The sequence below is a fragment of the Crocodylus siamensis genome, chromosome 15, assembly GCF_052110815.1.
Source record: "Crocodylus siamensis isolate JL-2025a chromosome 15, ASM5211081v1, whole genome shotgun sequence".
Taxonomy (NCBI): domain Eukaryota; kingdom Metazoa; phylum Chordata; order Crocodylia; family Crocodylidae; genus Crocodylus; species Crocodylus siamensis.
This window is the reverse complement of record NC_143409.1, coordinates 49,846,922-49,866,944: the sequence shown is the minus strand read 5'-3', so window position 1 is coordinate 49,866,944 and position 20,023 is coordinate 49,846,922. Positions and strand designations below refer to the sequence as shown.

General features: G+C 54.3%; 1 protein-coding gene and 1 long non-coding RNA gene across 2 annotated transcripts; one reads left to right on the top strand and one right to left on the bottom strand.

The window, feature by feature from the left end:
• Positions 1–2,403: 2,403 nt before the first annotated feature.
• On the bottom strand, positions 2,404–5,095 carry LOC149852693 (uncharacterized). The gene is made up of 2 exons (XR_016439428.1): positions 4,181–5,095; positions 2,404–4,021 (listed from the first exon to the last, which is right to left on the bottom strand). It is a non-coding gene; the product is annotated as an uncharacterized LOC149852693 (long non-coding RNA).
• Positions 5,096–5,150: 55 nt separating this feature from the next.
• On the top strand, positions 5,151–18,494 carry LOC149852692 (uncharacterized). Its single transcript, XM_090029736.1, has 5 exons — positions 5,151–7,460; positions 8,426–8,683; positions 9,534–9,650; positions 10,834–11,018; positions 11,485–18,494. The coding sequence occupies exons 1-5, from the start codon at positions 7,151–7,153 to the stop codon at positions 12,724–12,726; spliced, it is 2,112 nt and encodes a 703-aa protein (XP_089885862.1). The 5' UTR covers positions 5,151–7,150; the 3' UTR covers positions 12,727–18,494.
• Positions 18,495–20,023: the final 1,529 nt, after the last annotated feature.

The following is a 20,023-nucleotide window of genomic DNA, read 5'->3' as shown; positions in this document are numbered from 1 at the left end:
CTGCCCTAAGGTGTGTAGAGGAGAAGGTCCCAGGCCTTGTCAGAAACAGTTGCATGTAGAAGGAAAAAAGTCCATTTCCAACAGAGCTGAGTGTTTCCAACTCCAGTGGCCCCATGGTGATGGTGTTAGAGTCTTAAGCCAAGGAGCATGGGTTTGAGTCCTCCCTGGAGGGCTGTATTTAGCTACCTGTCATCCAATGCGTGCATCTGTCAAAGGTGGTGTTCATCAGGCCATTTGAAGCCATTTTAAGCAGAGAGCCCTTCACCTCCAGACACCTGCATGCAGAGCACAGCTTTCAGTAGCACAAGTTTTCTCCCAAATGGTCTGTGCTAAGAAAGCACAAGCGTCTATGGGAATACACTGGGGAATGATAAATAGAAATGTCTTGAAATTATCACCAAGTCATTTAGATTGGATATATGGAAAACCATTGTCATTGGTAGAGCAGTGACCCATGGGAATAGACGCCTAGGAAAGGAGATCTCCGTCAGAAGACTTTAAGCAGGCATCGCTCAGAGATGATCCGAGTCCCTGGGACTGGAGTGAACTGTAAAGTGCCTGCCAGGAGCCCCCTTCACTTATGCCAATCCCCTTGTAGGCAATAAAATCTGAAGGTTCGTGTTTCGGGGGCTTTGCCAGATTGGTATGAAGCATTGGCAGTTGCCTTCTCCACCGTGGGAGGCATGGCTGACGGTCTTCCTTTGATCTCTCGAGTGTCTTTTAACAACCCTTGCAGCCCTCTTCCCCCTGCTTTACAGGGGCCAGGGTAGGGTACTGTTGGTGTCCGCGAGTAATGCGCCTGGTAGCTGTACTCCAGGATCGAGTGTGTAGTGTTAGGAACAGGAGAGACAGGAACATGCCTTGAGCAGGGGTTTGGACTAGGTGTGACATCCAGAGATCGTTTCAAGTCTAGCATCTCTCATTCTAGGATACGGCCCCCGGCAGTTGCATGATTGGATCCTCTTCTCTTTCCCCACAACCAGCTCCTGCATGTGTTTGGATTCAAACAAACCCACTCCCAAAATGGTCCTCCCCTCCCCTCGATTCCTGGTCATTTGTGAGCAAACTCTCCTCTCCCCACTTGGGAAGGGAAATCTTTGCGCTCGGAGACTTCTGATTACCTTCTTCCTTGCCAGGACCTTGGATGCAGTTAGAGGTGTCAGTACTTTTTTGCTTCCAAGTCTATGATCAGATTTTAATCAACAAAGGGTGGCTATTTTTTTCCTTTTTACGCTCTTAAACAAAATGTATGCTAGATAGGACTCAAACCCAAAGACCCCTAGCACCAAAAATAAGTGTCTTGTCCACTGGAACTATGCAAACCAATTCAGGACACACAGACATTTATTCCCATATAAGCCAGCATCTAAACCCTTCCATCTCTCCAAAATCCCTGCCAAGGGCCGTGAGTGACTGGGGGAAGTAAAGCAAGGTTGATGGTTACTTGCAAGGGTCATGCTGGGAGCTGTGGAGCATGCCAGCTCTCCTCCCAAGAGCGAGGCTAGTGTCCTCTTCAGGGGTGCAATAGGTAAACATGTCATACAGGCAGACAGCACACCTGCAGCCCAGGTGCTTTTGGAAAGCCTGGAAGAAGGTAACACGTTGTGGGTTAGCTGTTTGCAGCGGCATTTGGTTTACACGTCGCACTGTGGAAGGAGCCCTTTGGCCCTGGCTTACTGCTGTGGCCTAAGCCATGCTGCAACACAGGACGTAGCATTTGTCTCCTGCCTGCAGGACCTGGACAAACTGCTCCCAAACACACAGACAGCAAGTGCCACCGGCCTCATGCTAAACACAGAAGCATCTCAGCACCTCAAAGTGCCTGAAGCTGAATGGGGGAGGCTTCTTCCTGGTGCTGCAGTACATGTTGCAGAGTGAGGGAGGGCTGAGCAGGCTTTTTCCCCCTCTTCCAGGGTGCAGCTCAAGGGGAGGGTTGCGGGGGGGGGTAGCGATGTTCCCCTGGTAGGTAGCTGTGCTGAACCACACAGGAAATGCCTAAGAATGCATCACACTTCTTCAGCAAGGAGAGGTGTCGTGGGTGGGAAATATCCTAAGTGCAATAACCCACAGAAAGAGAGTTAAAGGGCTTAGCTAGGTCTGGACAAGGTGGCTGAGTGGTGAACGATGGGCTGCTAATCCGTTGTACTGTACGTGCAGTTTGGGAATTGTACCCTATGGAAAGTTATCATTCTGCATCCCACAAGCTCCCCCTAGCTCAGCCAGAAACACTGCAGGGATACAAGAAGGGGGACTCAGTGACAGAGGGGAAGTAATGACACTGTGTTGTCCCAAAGAAAACAAGAAGTAGCAGCTTCATAGATGGCAAAATTAAGACCTGTGGAAGGAAACCCCAATGGATTTGTCCATCCCACTAACCAGAACTGCCAGAACAAATGCACAGTGCAAGGTTATTCCATACTGTATGTAAAAGGATTACATTTAGTTTCACTCTTTAGTTCTTGTTCAAGGTGTGAAAGGTTTGCACAAGCTTCACAGAAAAGAAATAAAGAATCTTCCTTAGCATGAGACCTAGAGCAGGGGTGGGCAAAATACAGCCTATGGGCTGGATCTGGCACACAACATGATCCTTTCTAGCTCATGATGGGTCCCATGGCCCCTCATGGCCCACAGACTGGGGGTAGTCCAAGCTACGGTACATGCAGCCAGTTCTACCACCCCTTGGGCATACAATAGGGCTGGGGCAGCTACAGACCCGTTTTTCCTCTGCCACAGTGGTAGCAACACTGCAGCAGCCAAAAGGAGCCAGCACTGCCACTGCCACTGGAAAAGGCCCCTCTCCTTGGGCTGTGCCAGATTAGAAGGGGGCCTCTAGGGAAGCTGCTGGGACATGCATCCCCCCACCCCATTGGTCCCCAAGGTCCCTCCTGAGCATACGTGTCCCCCAGCCCTTCCCCTTGGTCCTGGCAGCCTGGGCAGGTGGTGCCACAGCTGCTCACCAAGAAGCCAGGCAGCAGTAGGGCCTCCTTGACCAGATGGGCTCTGGCCTCTGCTGCCCAGACCTCTCCTCCTGCTCTCAGGCATTTAGCCACAGACAAGTATGCTGCAGGGCTGGAGTGGAAAGCCATGGTGGGATAGGCACTGCCCAGCGCTGCTCACCCAGCCCCTGCCCTGCCCAGCACCCACTGATCCCAGCGCTCCAGACACAGGGTCTGTGCTCTAGGGCTGCCCCTGCAGACCCTGAGCTAGACACAGTACCTGGCTCTACTCAAGACTTGAAGCCCCTGGGACCAGGGGATTGGGGCTCCTGTAGCAGTCCTGGGGGTGCTCCAAAGGGCCCAGCCAGCTCTATGATCCTCCTCCCACTCCCTCAAATGCTGCCCCTGCCTTTTTCCAGCTATCCCCAGACAAGGCCCCCTGCTCACTTCCAGCAAGTAGCAGACGGGGCACAGTGGGGCTCTCCTGAAAAACGTCCACACTAAGCTGGTGAAGCCATGCCTGGATGGGCTGGCAAGTGCCCCGAGGAGAGGAGCTGGAGTCAGCGCTGTGAGACTGGTCCCCCTCCAAGACGTGGTCTGATTCATCCCCTCCCGGGGTCAGTGCTGTGGAGCTTGCTCCACTCAAACACAGGCACCCCCATCACCCCACCCTCTGCCTACCCCAGCACCTCCACCCACCCAACAAGCCGCACAGGGGCCTGCCCTTGAGCTTCAAAAGAGGAAGAGACACAGAGCACCTGCTTGAGGTCACAAGGCTCTGGGCTGGGCTGGGGGGAGGACCCCTTTGTCCTGCTCCTGGTCCCCTAACCCGCTCCAAACTGGCACACCACTCTCTGCTCCTTGACAGCTGAGAGCGAACCCGGGAGTCCTGGCTCCCATCACCCCCACTCCGCCTCCTCTGCCAGGTCCGGGTCCAGGGGGTCATCTCAGTGCTGGTTGTGGTGAGAACAGGCAGGAAAAGGGTTACCATTCCCACTTGTGGGGGCTGTCACTCCAAGGTGGGAGATGACAAGCCCACAAGCCAGAGTAGCATGGGGCTGGAGAAGCAGCTGGGCCACAATTCCCTGCAAAAGAAAAGTATAGGGGGGCAGTCAGCTGGCCCTGGTCCCCCCTCATATTCTTTAAACTTCCCTCCCCTTCCCCTACAAGCCTGGAGGGAGTCCTTGTTACATCCCTGATGCCCCCACTGCTCAGGTACCACATCCACCTTGTGCCAGACTCACCAGGGCCAGGGTGGACACCAGGAAGCTGATTTTGCCCCACTGAGGTCGGTCTACACAAGGGGCGGAGAGGAAAAGGGTCAGAGCGGGAGCCCACGGCTGCCTGGGGCAGCATCACTGATCGGGGAGCCCTGGCCTTGGCAGGGCCGTGTCCCTACGGCCAGGGCCTGGCAGCGTGGTGTTCCCATCTCCCCTCAGCAGAGCCCAGGACCTCTGGGGCCGGCATCTCTTCAGAGGGGCCTAGACGCGCTGGGCTCAGCAGCGCCGAGCCCCGGCTCAGACAACACCGATCAGGCCCTCCAGTGCCACCCCCGCTACCTGCAATTGGGACCGAGCTCTGCGACACCAGAGGCCTCACGGCTGGCTCGGGGGCCCAGCTTCAGTCGCCAGCGACGCTTCTGCTTGTGCACCAAGTCTCTGAAGTCCCCAGGTTTTCCCCCAAGGGCTCGGCCCCGACCGCACTCCCGCACCCACCCGCGCTGCCCGGTGCCCCCCGCTCTGCTCTCGCCCCGCCCCGGAGCCCCGCAGGCATCACGAGTCCTCCTCCCCCAGTCTGCCTGCGAGCATCTTCAGCTGCTCCGGCCCGCCGGCCCCTCCTCAGGGGGCGGCCGCTCAGGATCCTGCGCCTGCTGGGGGGAGGGCATCCGCCCGGGAGCCTGGCGCTGCTGGCACAGGGAAGCCCCAGGCTACAGAGCGTGAGGGAAGGGTCGGCCCCGCGCTTCAGTCCCCGAAGCTGGGCTTGAGCCCCACGCACTCGGGCATCGCGACGGCCGTTCCCCGGCTTCGCGGGCAGCCGCAGCCCCTGCCACGTCCTCACAGGACCCCTCAGCCCCGCGCACTCCCCCCACCCCGCGCTCTATGATTGGCCATTAGTGCAGCCCCCTGCTCCTATTGGCTGAGCCGGGAGGAAGGGGCGGAGCTTCCCGGGGGCCTAGGACGCAGGTGCGGCGGGTAGGGACCGGGCGAGCGGGCCTGGGGCTGCAGTCAGGACAGGCGCGGGGGGGTGACGTCATCCCCGCCCCGCTATAACCGCTCTCCAGGGCTGGCCGCGTCCCGCCGGGCCGAGCTGCGCCAACCTGCCCCGTGTTGCCCCCGACGGTAGCCCGCGCCCGGGGACTCTCCCGCTGGCGCGGTCGGGCGTTTCCCGGCCCGGGCTGCCGGACACCCGCCTCTCGCAGGGCGGGTCGGGCTGCAGCCTTTCTGGGCCCCCCAGAGCACAGGTCTCTGCCCCCAGGGCCTCCTGCCGGCGCCTGGGCAGGCTCCCCCGGAGGTGGGCCCGTGCGAGCCGGCGGGGGAGGCGCCGGGGGAGCGTGTCTGTGCCCCCTCAGTGCTGCTCACGGGGGATGGGACTGCCCATGACTGCGTCCCCGTGGCTGAGCCCGGGGCAGGGACCTGTGAGGCAAGGCGCGGGGCGCTGGGCTCCTTGGGTCTGGAGAAGAGACACTGCGAGGGGATCTGGTGGCTCCCCACAGGGGTCCCGGAGCGGGGGGTTGTGGAGCTGGGCTGATCTCGGTGGGGGCAGCTGCCAGGACAAGGAGCGACGGGCTCCAGTTGCAGCAAGGGGAGTGGAGGTTGGATGATAGGAATGCCCAGGGGTGCAGGTGCCATGCATCCTGCCCCGCCAGCCAGACCTGCACCCAGGGAAGCACCGACCAGGTGGGTGCAGGGACCCTGCCCTGCCAGAGCCCTATTCTACCACCGTGGTGCTATGGCCTCCCCCACCACTGCGGGACCTGAACCTGTTCAGCCTTCACAAGGGAAGGCTGAGGGGGGACCTGGTGACAGTCTATAAACTCACTAGGGGGGACCAGAAGGGTTTGGGAGAGACCTTGTTTCCCCGAGCGCCCCCCGGCATAACAAGGAATAACGGCCACAAGTTGTTGGAGAGGAGGTTTAGATTAGACATCCGCAAGAACTACTTCACGGTCAGGGCGGCTAGGAGCTGGAACCGACTTCCAAAGGGAGCGGTGCTGGCTCCTACCCTGGGGGGCTTTAAGAAGAGGCTTGATGCCTACCTGGCTGGAGTCATTTGAGCCCAGTTTTTCTCCTGCCCTGGCAGGGGGTCGGACTTGAATGTCTACAAGGTCCCTCTGACCACACTTCTATGACCACTGGGCCCCTGCCCTGGCCCCCAGCACGTACGCACACAGAACCCAGGCATCCAGGACCCTGCGTGTCTGCGCGCACACACAAACGCATACACATGGATATATATCACGCACACAAGAACCTAGGCAGCTGACACTCCTCCACCCCACAAGAACCTGTTTGTCTGATAGGCCGTCACACATGCACCCTCCAGGGACCAAGGCATCTAGGACATACACTCCCCCTCCAAGACCATGGGCATCATGTGCGCGCACACATGCACAAATCCAGGCATCTGACGCACACATGCACAAGAACCAAGACATACAAACCACCCCCACCAAAAGAACCCATGTATCTGACACAGTCATGCACACACATGCACATCCCTCGTGTTTTCCAGGCTGGGACCAGGGCACCATCCCCAAGGTGGTTGCCACCACAGCCAGTAAAGTAGCAACTGCAGGAGGACTGGTCCAGCACTGTGAGATCCGGGGGCAGGAGGCGATGTAGACCATGTAGCCCCTTTCTGAGACTGAGATTCCCTCAGAAACCCTACAGCTGGCACCAGAGGGGCAACTTCCCCACTCCAGAAATCTGATGTCAATGCTCCTGGGGCCTCCATTACCTAAAAGCCACAGGGCTGTGGGAGGTATACAGCTGCCTGTGGGAGCTCAGCCGGTACTGACTTGAGCCCCAGAACCGCAGCAAGGGGCAGATCCTGGAGCTGGTGGTGCTGGGGCAGTTCCTGGCCATCCTAACCTAGGAGATACAGAGCTGGGAGTGGAGGTGCAGTGTGGAGACCTGCGCTGAGGCCAAGGGGTTTTAGCCAGGGCAGGAGGATGACAAGAAGCTCCAGGTGAGAACGTTTCACCTGGATCATGGATGCTGCTGTCCCTGTTTCCATGTCCTGGGGGATGTTCCCTCCCAGCCCCATCTCCCCCAGATCCCAGCTCCCCAGTGACATATTTATCTCATCCCCAGGTCACAGTGAGCGTGAAGGTTAAGGAAGTGTCCTCAGACAAGATGCAGTCCACTGCAGCACTGCAGGAATCTGGTGATTCCTGGCTGGAGCAACGACAGGCCCATCATGCGGACAGCCCTCTGGAGGAGTCAGGAGAGAGGGAAACCCCAGGGTGTGGGGACAAGCCACCTCGTGTCCCCAGAGAGGAGCCCCTGCCCCACCAGATGTCAGGTGAGGTACCAGATGTAAGGCCCAGGCATGGATCCAGGTGTCAGAGTGTCTGTATTGCATGCAGGGGGAAAGGCTTCAATATTTGTAAGCACGTAACCACAATGCTGGGCTGGGCCAGAGCTCTGATCTCTGGGTGGGCAGCTCCCAGGCTGGGGGTCCTGATCTTTCTGTACATGTGCAGCACCCAGCAGAGAGATTTTATCTTACTTGGGCCTTGTCTTGCTGCCACGATAACGACCAGTGATGTAAGCCATGTCCCAACAACCATGCCCCCATGAGCTCTCTGTGCCCCATATGGAGCTGGTGCAGGTGCTGAAGAAATGAGACTCCCCAGTGGCCTCTGGTTGGTTCGGGTACAGTGAACCCAGGCCTCTGTCCTGCTGTAGATTCCCCTGAAACAGAACTGGGAGCAGTCAGCAGATGAACGCTCCTCAGGCTGGTGCCCCAGACGAGGTCCTTCCCTAGGAGCAGGTAAGGAATGGTGGTTCTCCCCTTTCCAGCACAAGGAGCCACTGTTTCTTTGGAGAAAAAAAAACATTTTGATGGGGTCAGTGCTCCACCAGCTCAGCAGTTTTTGTTCTCCCAGTCCCCCTGGATGCATTTCACAAGCCCTGGAGAAGACTGCGTTGCATTTCCCTTTCCCCTGCCCTTAACACATGGATGCTGATATAGCTCCCACATCCCTGGAGCTTCTTTCCCAGGGAGCAGTGTCCCTGCAGGCTCTGATGTGGTGCTGCGATCACCACCCCACCCTGGGCCGGAGTTATTGGGGCTCATCTCCAGCCTCATGCCCATGGAGGTCTGTTAAAAAGAGCTGTGGTACTTTGAGTCTTCCTTCTCCCCTCTCTACAACACACTGAAGCCTCTGTCTGCCTTAGTCCTAGGCCAGTACAGGAGGCTAGCAGGGCTTTCCCTGTGCCAACAGCACCAGGGCTACCCTGTGCATTCTCTTCCCCATCCCGCAGGTGCAGGGACCCTGAGGAGAGGCAAGCAGGATCCTCGTGGAGAAGAGCCTATAAACCTGGAGCTGCAGAGAACTTCCCCCAGGAGACTGGAAAAGAGGGGCTCCCCGACACCTGAGCCAGGCCAAGTGCAGCTCCGGGAGGTGTTTGAGGACGTGTCTGTGTATTTCACACGGAAGGAGTGGGAGCTCCTGGAAGATGAAGACAAGGTGCTTTACCGGGACCAGATGCTGAAGAATTACCAAGCCCTCGTTTCCCTGGGTAAGGCTCTGGTTATTGCTTCTTCCTGGAGCTGTGAGATCTCGAGTTTTGTAGTCATCTCCCTGTGTTTCAACAGTCTCATCCTCATGAACATTTGGCTGGTGATTTAAATCCACTTCCCCCACACTGCTTTGTCAGTGATCACTCATTCACGTTTCATATTGATATATCCTCCTTTATTTAATCCAGCTGCCCTCACTTGAGTCTTCCCCATTCTTGTACCTCCCGGTGCTTCTGTATTCAGCAGTTTCTTGGCAACATGATTTCCCTTTCCTTTCTCAGCATGTTCATATCATCTATTTGTGTCTAAACTTACAAAAGCAGCTTTTCCTTGTGGAATTAGTCAGATGCTTTTCCCTGCCACAAGTCCTCACTTTAGTCCTCACTTTAAGCCTTCACTCAGAATAAGCTTTTTTCCGCTCCTCTTCCTGGAATAACACTGATAAGATAAATGTCATCCATCCATAAGTGTGTTCAATGTCCCTTACTTTTTGTGCCCTGAAAACAATCAAGGCTGTATCTTTCTGCTTCCTAGCACATCACAAAACACTGCATCTCCATGCCTGTCTCTGGTTTAGTGTTCCTGTCAGTTTAGTGCCCTTTCTAAAGCAGGAGTGATTGATGCTTTGTTTCCTATGACCATCCCTCAACCACTTGAGTGACAAGGACCATTATCTATTGGAGGCTTCTCCCTGCAGTGCCTTCTCTTTCATCCTAAATGCTTATTCTGCCTGTCCATCAAGGCTTTATTGGAAACCTTGAATTCATTGGATCCATTTCCCAAATCCCAGCTGGTTATTCTCTACCCAGTACCCAGTCACAAACCCTCTTTAACCACTGCCCCAAACAGGATATCAAGGTCCCACACCTGACTTAATCTGCAACATTCAACGAGGACAGGTGGAGCTATGGGGCTGTGATGATGAGGACAGTGGGGAGATCTCAAGGTCAGAGGACCTGCTGGCAGGTGAGTTGTGGTTGTCCCCTCCACCCAACTCTGCTCTCAGAAATGCTCCATGTCCAGAGTGCCAGGGGGACCTGGAGACTGCAGACATGGCCTGTGTGCTGCCATTCCAGGGTGTTGACCTCAAATACAGTACATTTTGCTATAATGTGTCCAGGACCATGTTGTTCCCACTCCTGAAATTCGGTGGTGGGGAGACAAGTAACCGTTCCTTTCTTCTCCCTCTAGTGTGAGATGTTAGGGGATAATAAGGTTTGCTGCCTTGATTTTTCAGCCCAGATGCGATTTCCTTGGGACACCATGATCTTAAATTTTCATCTTCACTCAGCATTCATTCCTCAGCCCTAGGTAGCCATACCTCTCTAATAACCTCTCCCAGATTGTGATGGGATTTGTAGTCTCCCATGCAAATCAGGATGGTGTACAGAGGCTCTGTGTAGCCATTACTATTGGACAAAAAATGCTGAAGTGTTCCTGGCTTCTCCTAGGTAGAATGACCTGGAACCCAAGAAATGTTTCATCATGGTCTCATTCTTCATTAAATGGCTGCATGGCATGACTGGGATTCAGAAGCTTTCAGGTTGTGGGGGGATGTGAATACCCTGCAGTTTGCACCAGAATTGTCCCCTTCCTGTTTTGTCTCTGGGGTCCTGAGTCACAGAGCTTGAGATTCAGTACAGAGTCCAGGTTCATGTTTATGCCAAGGCCTTAGACCCAGTGCAGACTCCTGTGACATAAGGCCACCTGGGACTTGTCAGCAGAGGAAAGCTCATTGGGCTCATTTCCTACAGTAGACACAGCACACAGCCCTGCTCCTTTCAGAAGAGAGCCACAGCTATAAGACCTCCCCTCCTCCTCAGCCCATTAGAGCATGAAGCCATTCAGGTACTGTCCTAATGCACATGTCCCACAGGTGCTTCTCTTATCAGGACCTGAGGTGATGGGGCTGACAGCTGGGCCAGCCACTCTGAGAGTCCGGCTTTGAACTCATCCACGTAGGGAACATTAGCCTGGCAGAGGGTACTGCCTCCCCTCCCCCCAGCACTTGGTGTTTTGGCAGAAAGACCTTGATTTCTTGAGGGAACACAGGTGCCGAGGTCCAAGGCCATCCCAGCAGAAGGAATAGAAGTGTTTGCCTTTTGCTGGCAATGTAGGGAATAATCTGGGGCTTTTCTTCCCTGTGTAGGAGATGGCTGGATGCTGAGTAGAGCTGAGGACCAGGCTCCTGCGCAAGAGTCTGCAAACCTGGAGCCACCACCAACTTGCCCAGGGAGTTTGTGTGAGATTGACTCCCTGAGACCTCAGAATGAGCAATGGCACAAAAGTCAGGGCAGGCCCAAAAAACAGAAGGAGAATGTAGCAGCAAGCCAGGTACCATCTCCAATTTGAGAGTGGAAAAGGGGCAGATCCTAGAAAGAGCCCTGGGTGCAGGGAAGAAATTGTGGGGCTGAGAGACCAAAAGAGGCACTGCATCCAAGCCAGTGCAGTGGGGAGGGTCTCAGAGGGAATCAGGAGGTTTACTGCCAGGCACAGGGGCAGAGCCCACCCCTCCCCCAAGGTCAGGAAAACTTCTAATTGCCCATCACTCCTGGCTCTTCACAAGATAAGGCACTTTGGGGACAAGTCTCATGTATGCATCAAGTGTGGGAAGCGCTTCATCTGCTCCTTGCCCCTGGTTCCTCACTGCCAGATCAGTTCTGGAGAGCTCCCCCGCTGCTTCACCAAATGCAGGAACCACTCAGACCTGATCTAGCACCTATGTATACACAGAGGGAAGCATCAGTACTGCTGTGTCATGTGTGGTAAGACCTTCACCCATTTCTTCTCCCTGTCTCAGCACTGGCACGTCCAACTGGGGAGGAAGACACACCGCTGCACCGAGTGCAGGAAGAACTTCATCTTCTGGCAAGACCTGTCCCAGCACCAGTGTGTGCTTAGGGGGGATCAGCCACGCCATGACACCAAGTGTGAGAAGAGCTTCAGGAAGCCCTCAAAGCTGGCCAGGCGCTGGTGCATGGACACAAGAGAGAAGCCACATTGGTGCTTAGAGTGTGGGAAGAGCTTCACCCGATCCTCCAGCCTGGCTGAGCACCAGCGTATCCACACAGGGGAGAAGCCACATCAGTGCTCTGAGTGTGGGAAGAACTTTACCAGATCCTCCAGCCTGACCAAGCACCAGCTTATCCACACAGGGGAGAAGCCACATCAGTGCTCTGTGTGTGGGAAGAGCTTCAGCCTATCCTCCAACCTGACCAAACACCGGCTCATCCACACGGGGGAGAAGCCACATCAGTGCTCAGTGTGTGGGAAGAACTTCAACCAGTCTTCCAACCTAGCTGAGCACCAGCTTATCCACACAGGGAAGAAGCCACATCGGTGCATTGTGTGTGGAAAGAGCTTCACCCGATCCTCCAGCCTGGCTCAGCACCAGCTCATCCACACAGGGGAGAAGCCACATCAGTGTTCTCTGTGTGGGAAGAGCTTCAACCGATCCTCCAACCTGGCTCAGCACCAGCGTATCCATACAGGGGAGAAGCGACATCAGTGCTCTGTGTGTGGAAAGAGCTTCACTGGATCCTCCAGCCTGGCTAAGCACCAGCTTATCCACACAGGGAAGAAGTCACATCAGTGCTCTGTGTGTGGAAAGAGCTTCACTGGATCTTCCAGCCTGGCCAAGCATCAGCTTATCCACACAGGGGAGAAGCCACATCAGTGCTCAGAGTGTGGGAAGAGATTCACCCAATCCTATGAGCTGTCCCAGCACCAGCGTATCCACACAGGGGAGAAGCCACATCAGTGCTCAGAGTGTGGGAAGTGTTTCACCCGATCCTCTGACTTGGCTCAGCACCAGCGCATCCACACGGGGCAGAAGCCACATCAGTGCTCTGTGTGTGGGAAGAGCTTCACCCGATCGTTTAGCCTGGCTCAGCATCAGCGCATCCACACAGGGGAGAAGCCACATCAGTGCTCAGAGTGTGGGAAGAGCTTCACCCGATCCTCCCACCTGGCTCAGCATCAGCATATCCACAAAGGGGAGAAGCCACATCAGTGCTTTGTGTGTGGGAAGAGCTTCACGTGATCCTTCAGCCTGGCTCAGCACCAGCACATCCACACAGGGGAGAAGCCACATCAGTGCTCAGAGTGTGGGAAGTGCTTCCTCCACTCCTCCAGACTGGCCCAGCACCGGTGCATCCAGATCCAGCAGCATCCATAATTCTGCCAGCAATGCAGGAAGGTCTTGGGAACGTTTATCCGCTCAGCACCCATCAGGGTCTGCATTCCAGTACGTAGCTTCCTGCTGGTGGACTGCAGCAAGAGTTCACCCATTGTTCAGCCCTTCAAGAATCCAAAGGACGCAGAGGCTGGCCCCCAAGGTTTGATGATGAGAAGGGGTCAGAAGGAAATGCCTTAGGCAGAAGCCAGCCCAGATGCTGAAGGAACCTTTGAGGAGATGATCTCCATAATTGTCCTTTCTGCTGATACCCCCCACGTATAAATCTGACCCTCTCCCTTTTCCCTATATTACAGCCTTTAAGATAATAACCTTGTTACTTCTGAATAACCTCCGTTTTTTGGCACGTGGGCTGGTTTGTCTTGTTGTCGGAGGTTGCCACAGAAAGAAGGGAATGGGATTCTGTTTTGACACATTTTGAATGTGCCTGTTAGTTACTGACTTTCTAAGGGGCAGCGGAGGTTGGGGGCAAGGTGTGGAGGTGAGGGAGCGTGTGTCAAAGGAACTGAAATCAGAACCAGCCCTTTCCAATTTGGGGAGCATGGGCACAGATAAGTTAAGGACCTCTGATGTCTCTTCATAAGGCCTGACTTCAGAGCCTGCTTCTCAAATGCAGTTCCCACTGCTTTTTGTGACATAATCTTATGGAGAAGAGAGTGGCGTCTTACAGAAGTATATGTATTAGCAGCTGTTGTTAGGGTCCTGCACATGGTTGAATAGGAGCACAGGAAAGCACCTAAGTCTACTAGCTAAACTCAGTCAGGCCCTACGTGGGAACGCAGCCAGCCTCACGTGCTGCAAAGAGAAAGGCCAACTGTCTGCTTCTCTCCTGCAGCAGCTGCACCAAGTGAGTGGGAACATGGGAAAGTCCAACTGAGACCCTGGTGATGAAGTCAGCCCTCCACTTACACCCATGGCCACAGCTAGGTTCGGCTCCAGTTCCTGCTGGCTGGTGGCATTCCCCGCAGAAGAGATGAAGTCAGTAGATCTTCCCTTTTGATTTCTCTCTTCTTGGTTTAGATTCCAGAGACCCAGAGGGCTGCTGAGCAGGGTGAAGTTGGAGGTGGTGATTTGGAGCCCAGCTGCACTTTCCACATCTGGCAGCCTGTGTCAGGTTTATTGCTAACTATTGCTAGCTCTCTTCCCATCCTACTAAGAAAAAACCTCCAGTTTTACTGGCCTGTGGAAGCCCAATGAGCCTTTGAATGTCTGAAATGGGCCTTCAGTTCTCCCCCGAGCTAGCTCGTCCAGACCCCACCTTGTCATTTGTGGTAGAAATCGATCCATCCAGTGCTGTAATAGGTGTGGTGCTCTCACAGTGGCAGGGTTCAGATCAAATCCTGCATCTTTTCATGCAAACACCCCAGCAGAACTGAAATCTTGAGATCCTGACCTGTGAACTCATGGGCATCAGAGTGGCTTTTGGGAAGTGGGAGCAATACTTAGAAGAGCCATGGCACAAAGTATAGGTTCTTACAGTTCACAAAAACCTGGTTGCCAACCTGCAGCCTCAGAAACTGGCACAAGAAGCAAGAGGGAGTTCATAGAAAATCGTAGGGGTTCAGATCACAAGTCAAGAGGCCAAAGGGAGGGAACAGGTAAAAGGTAAAGAAACATTGTGGAAACTCGGCACCTGAATTCCCTGCCACCCCTCTCCCCCTGACACCTCCAGCAGTATTCCCCAAACAAGTTTTTAGTCCCAAGAGTTATCAAACTCCTGTGGCTGCCCCCAAGTCTGTATTTCCTTCAGTTCACAGTCCTGGATGACAGAGCCTGTGAGCTCTCCAGCTCCACTGTGTGCACCTCTGTACAGGGCTGGCCGCACTCCATGAGTACACTGCTCTTACCCTCTTACTCCAGCCTCCTCTTCCTTTTTCCATTTCCCCCAACCCCAGCGGTTTCTGGGAGCTGCAGTCCAAACTCCCAGTGAAAACATCTCTGCAGACTACCCCTGGTTCCTCCAAATTACGTTCACAATATACTATAATATTTGTATGTGGCCAAAACACTCAACTAGAGGCAGCTTTGCCAGGGTGGATGTTTTTCTTGTCCCACTTTGACTTTCGGATCATGTAGAAATGGAAAGGTGGATGCTGTTTCCCAGGAAGTGGAATATGACACTAACCTGGCACAGGGACCATACAGGACCTGGGGTGGAGCCCGTGGTTGGGGGCACTGACATGATTTACCATGGAGAACCTGTGGAGTCAAAACCAGGTAGAAGCTGCTGGGACCTGAGGTCCCCCACAGCCACAAAGGTAGGGCCTGGGGGGTACTGGAGACCCACAGAGAGAACCCCACCCCCACAGACGTCAGGGACCTCGTAGAGAGCAGCCCCACGCCGTGGACTGCAGGGCCCCTTACTAGGGGGTGGCCAGTCAAGGTTTCCCCACAAACCATGACCATCCCCATGGTGGTCAGGGCTCCCCTATTGGGCCTGCCCCCCCCTCCAAGCCCCCCACCCCCACAAGGTTTCTCCTCTTTCTGAGAAGGGACAGTAACCCTGACTGCCAGGCAACATTACTAGTAAGAAAAGGATTTAGGGGAGTGTAGGTCCCTCACTGAATATGAAAGGCAATCTGATAGCGCATGGTGCAGAGAGGGCTCAAGCGTTTAGTGCCTTTCTTACTTCAACCTTACTTTGGAAAGGTTTGTTGTCCTCGGACCGTCCCCCAGTTGATCAGAGTATTGATCGGTCCAGCTTAGTGGAGCTTGCTCTTAACAAGCTGCAATGTATTAAATGCAACCCGTGCTCCCCTAACTTGGTACCAGGGACAGGTCACACCATGAATGCCGTGTGCCCCCAGAGGCTGAGGGCGCACAGCGAGCTCCTTGGCAGTGGGAGCAAGGTGGCTGCAAGTGGGGAGCTCCTGCAGGCGGCTGTGGCGCTGTTGGTGGTGGGGAGGGTGCTGAGCATCGACTGGTGGTCGGCGACCACCCACCTTCACCGTTGGCGGTGGCCAGCAGTGATCGTGGACCACCTGCAGATGCCACCGGCAGTGTCGGTGGGGAGGGTGGTGAGTGGTGACCATCTACGGGCACTGCTGGCAGTGTCAGCAGCACCTTTTTGCAGGAGGTGCGCTGCCAAGCTCAGGGGGTGCACATGCACCCGCGTGCACCCCCTACACATTGCCAATGGGTCACACAGCCCCTGCATTCATACAATGATTATGGTTTTTGGCCCAGGTGGTTTTACTTACCAGGCACGGAAGATACCATTCTTTTCAGCCTCGAATGCCTTGGTGTAGTCAGAGGGTGAATGCCTGTCCCTTGCACTTTGAGCAAGCTGACCTCCATGCCACCAAATGCAAGGATCTCATTCTGTGCAATTAATGGTGGTGGTGGATTGCTCCTGGGCCTTCCCTCTCACTTGGGGCAAGTGAGAGACTCGGGGAGCATTTGAACTCCAAGGTCTCTGGACTTGGGGCTTGCATGTAGGATGCCTGCCATGGATCTGGGGGTGTCTGAAGCCCCAGGCTGAAGTGTCTGGAGGGGAAGAGACTTGCCGGTGGTTGTGCCACTCAGGCTTGAACCATTGAGTTCTGCTCAGTCGATAGAGGTTGAATGAATTTGGCTCTTTTGGCCCACAACATGACATTTAAAAAAAAGTCCCCTGCCCCTTTCCTCCCCCCGCCAATTCTTACCTCTCTCTGCGGAGATGATCATCTGTGCTTGTTTCTTTTGCAAATTTTACACACCTTCACTTTTTCTTGTGATCACAGTCTCCCTAGTGAGGTCTTTTGTTTTATGTTTGTCCTCAAGATTTTCAGCTGCTGTGTTTGTACCCTCTTCTTTGACTCAGCATCATTTCGCTCATTAGCGGCTTTTTATTTTTTTCTTCTTATCTGGTCATCCAGCGGCCATGGAGGCCTCTTTCTCCCACGCTGCTTTTCTGCACTATAGTTTAGCGTGACTACTGCGTAGAATAACCGGGACTCCTACAGCAGTCATCAGCAGCTCAGTGTAAGTGGGAGGAGGTATTAAGTGGGGTTCCCCAGGGATCTGTCTTGTTCAGTATCTTTAGTAACGATTTGGATTACACAACTGAAAGCATGCTTAGCAACATTGATACCTTGAAGGATGAGATTAGGCTGCAAAATAACCTTGAGAAATTGTCCAATTCAATCGATCCTGAACTTGGGGCAGAACAGTCTCCTGCACCAATACAGACTGGCCAGGCTGCAGGACTGCAGACAAAGGTCTGGGGATTTTAACTAAGCATAAGCTGAATATGAGCCAGCAGCATGTTCTTCTTGCAGAAAAAATAGCCAGTAGCTGTGTTCGCAGGAGGAATATTGCCTGCAAATCAAAGGACAGGATTATTTTGCTCTATTCAGCAATGGGTAATAGCGGGGGCATCACTTCAAGTGCTGGGTCCAGTTCTGGGTAACACGCATCAAGAGAGATGTAGAGAAATTGGGAAGAGGCTAGCAGCGAGCAACTAAAATGATTACGGGCCTAGGAAATATGATTTTGAAGAAAAGGTTAGAAGAACTGCTTTGCTTGGAGAACGGCAGACTGAGGAGCATGGGCAGTGAAGAGTGGTTATAGAGGGTGGGAGCAAAGTGTGTACATAAGGGGACAGGACAAGAAGTAACTGTCTTTAAGTGCGACAAGGGTGATTTGAGGCTGGAGACTGAAGAGAACGTCATCACTCAGATGGTGGTTCGGTGCCTATTGCTCCAGCGTGGCACTAACACAGAAAGGAAACGGTGTGAGTGCTGTGGAAAGGCCATGCAGGGGCATTCCCATGCTCCACTATCCTAGCCCCTGCAGTGCCAGACCCCGGGGCAAGTTCCTTGCTCTCCCCTACTGTGGGTAGCTCTGATCCCTGCTATGGAGCTGGAGGGGGCAGGTTTGGGGCAGAAGCTCAGTCCTAGCTCTTCGTGCCCTGGCCTTTGCTCAGGAAGCTCCCCCCTTCTCTGCCTGGCATAGTCAGAGCTGAGAGGCTCAGGCAGTGGAAATGGAGAAGGAATACACTTTTGTAAGCAAGTCTATTTCATGAGATGCTATGAAGGGACCCAGTAACGAGAATCCATTCATAACTCAATCAGGTTTATGCCAGTTAGGTGGCACAACCAAGCAGGATGCAGGGTTTTGCATGTAGTTGCATCCTCCTAATACAGCACAGGATGCTATTGGCTTTTCTTGCAGCAAGAACATGCTGCTGGCTCCTGTCCAGCTTATGGTGTACTAAAATCCCCTGTTCATATTGTACAACCCTGTCAGATTGGGGTGGGGGCAGATTGTGACCTTCAGGAGGATTAGGGTTGGGTGTTCGACGGGTCAAAAAATACTCAGTCAATTGACAAGTCACATATTGTCAAATACTTTAAGCATTGATTTATTAGAAGAGTGAACAGAGAGACTTGAATATTCAGTAGGTCAGATCCTTAGGCTAATTACAAAAAACAAGTTACTTAACTGTTATTGTGAGACAATGACACCTTTAGTTCTAAAAAATTGTAATGAGTGTTTCTAACAGTCAGCGTTAGGTATAGGTATAAACATGAATGCTTTCTAAGGCTGGACTGTTCTTTTCCTTGGCTTTTATCCCAAAACCCTAGGTTGGCCTGAACAGTTATAAAATAAAAAAATGAAATTAAACAACAATATAAAACCTGCAACACCAATTGTCAGTTCTCCAAATGCAGTTGTGCAAGGGAGGCAGCAAGCCAACTCTTTACGGGTTTTGCTGTTTGCGTTTGGAGACGCCAACGCTTGCAGCAGATGGGAGGGAGAAGTGTTCCTGTGCTGCTGGTTTGGAGAAGCTTTTCTCCAAGAGGAGCTGAAAGAGCTCGGGACGGAGGGGCCAGGAGCCCTCACTCCAGTCTTGTTAGTAAATGACATTAAGATGGAAAACAAAAGTTAGACTCCTTCTGGGGTGACCTGGGGGACCCTAGGAGGAGGATGGGGCTGGGGGGGCTCGAGAAGGGGACCCCCCTTTGTCTCTGTGAGCTGCACTCCAGGAGGGACCCCTGGGCCCCACAGCTCTTACAGGCTGGAGGATCATGGCAGAAATGACAACAAAGCAGCCCAGCTGGAGACATTGCTGGTAGGGAACTCTTCCTTCTCCAAACCCCCACAGCATTGGTGATGTATGGGGGGGCATGCGCAACCCCTGGAAACGCCAGCCATGAAGGCAGAAGTGCACTTCTGGTTTTGCCACTGATGACCTTGGGCTTGGCAGTCGGTCACTGGGGACCCCTCTCCATGATCTAGTGCCCCCCAGGCTCAGGAGGCACCAGTCGCCCATGCCCCAAAGGAAGCAGGAGGCCAAGACAAGGGCAAGCCCGAGAGTCAACTGCAGCCCTGGCTGGGGTTGCCAGCTCTGACTGAAGCTATCCCAGGAGATTTTTATTTCCAACGAGACATCATGTCATTAATTGTGCCGTTCAACCCATTCACAATATCAGTCTCCTGAATTGCTTTCAGTAGCAGAGACTAATGCTGATTCCAGCAGACTCCCGGCCAGTCTGGGAGGGTTGGCAACCCTAGCCCTGGCAGGAAGAAGGGGAGTCTGTTGGGGAAGAAAGCACCTTGCTTCCATCCCAGCCGTTGAGGACACAGACCGGAGAGGCTGTTGGGGGAGAGCCCCCCACTGCCCCTTTGCAGGAGAGCTGGGGAGCATGGAGTCTGGTGGGAAAGCCCCGCTAGACCCCCACCGAGAGCAGCAGCCAGCACTGCCCCTTGCGGGGAGGAGGCAGTTCCCTCTGGGAGTGCTCCAGGGTCTGGCTGCTGCAATGGAGGAAGGGAAAAAGGGAACCTCCTTCTCAGGGCCCCTGCCCCAGCACACCAAGAAGGAGCCCCATGTCTGCAGAGGCTGAGGCAAAATGAGACCCAGAGGAGCACCCGTTCCAGCTCCCCGCCTCCCCCCACAAAGGCCCCACAGCGATCCAAGCCCAGGCAGCACTGGTGGGTCTGGAGCAGCTTCCTCTGCTCTCGGGAAACACAAGCCTGAGGAGCTCTGCACCCCACACCTAGCACCTGGGCTGCCAGGGCCTTCCCATCCAACAGCAGGTTTCCAAAAGCAACACGAGGAGGATGGGTAAGGGCCCCTCAGACAAGCCAGGAGCAGGGAGAGGTGTCTGCATGGACCCCCATTCCCGTGGGCCACAGGCAGGGGCTGAAGGTTTGGCCAGGA

Bases quoted from the DNA above. Each gene is read 5' to 3' on its own strand.
- LOC149852692 (XM_090029736.1), top strand. From the start codon at position 7,151: ATGCTGCTGTCCCTGTTTCCATGTCCTGGGGGATGTTCCCTCCCAGCC. The intron at 7,461-8,425 runs GTGAGGTACCAG...CCCATCCCGCAG, and splicing joins CCTGCCCCACCAGATGTCAG to GTGCAGGGACCCTGAGGAGA. The intron at 11,019-11,484 runs GTACCATCTCCA...TCCCTGTCTCAG, and splicing joins AGAATGTAGCAGCAAGCCAG to CACTGGCACGTCCAACTGGG.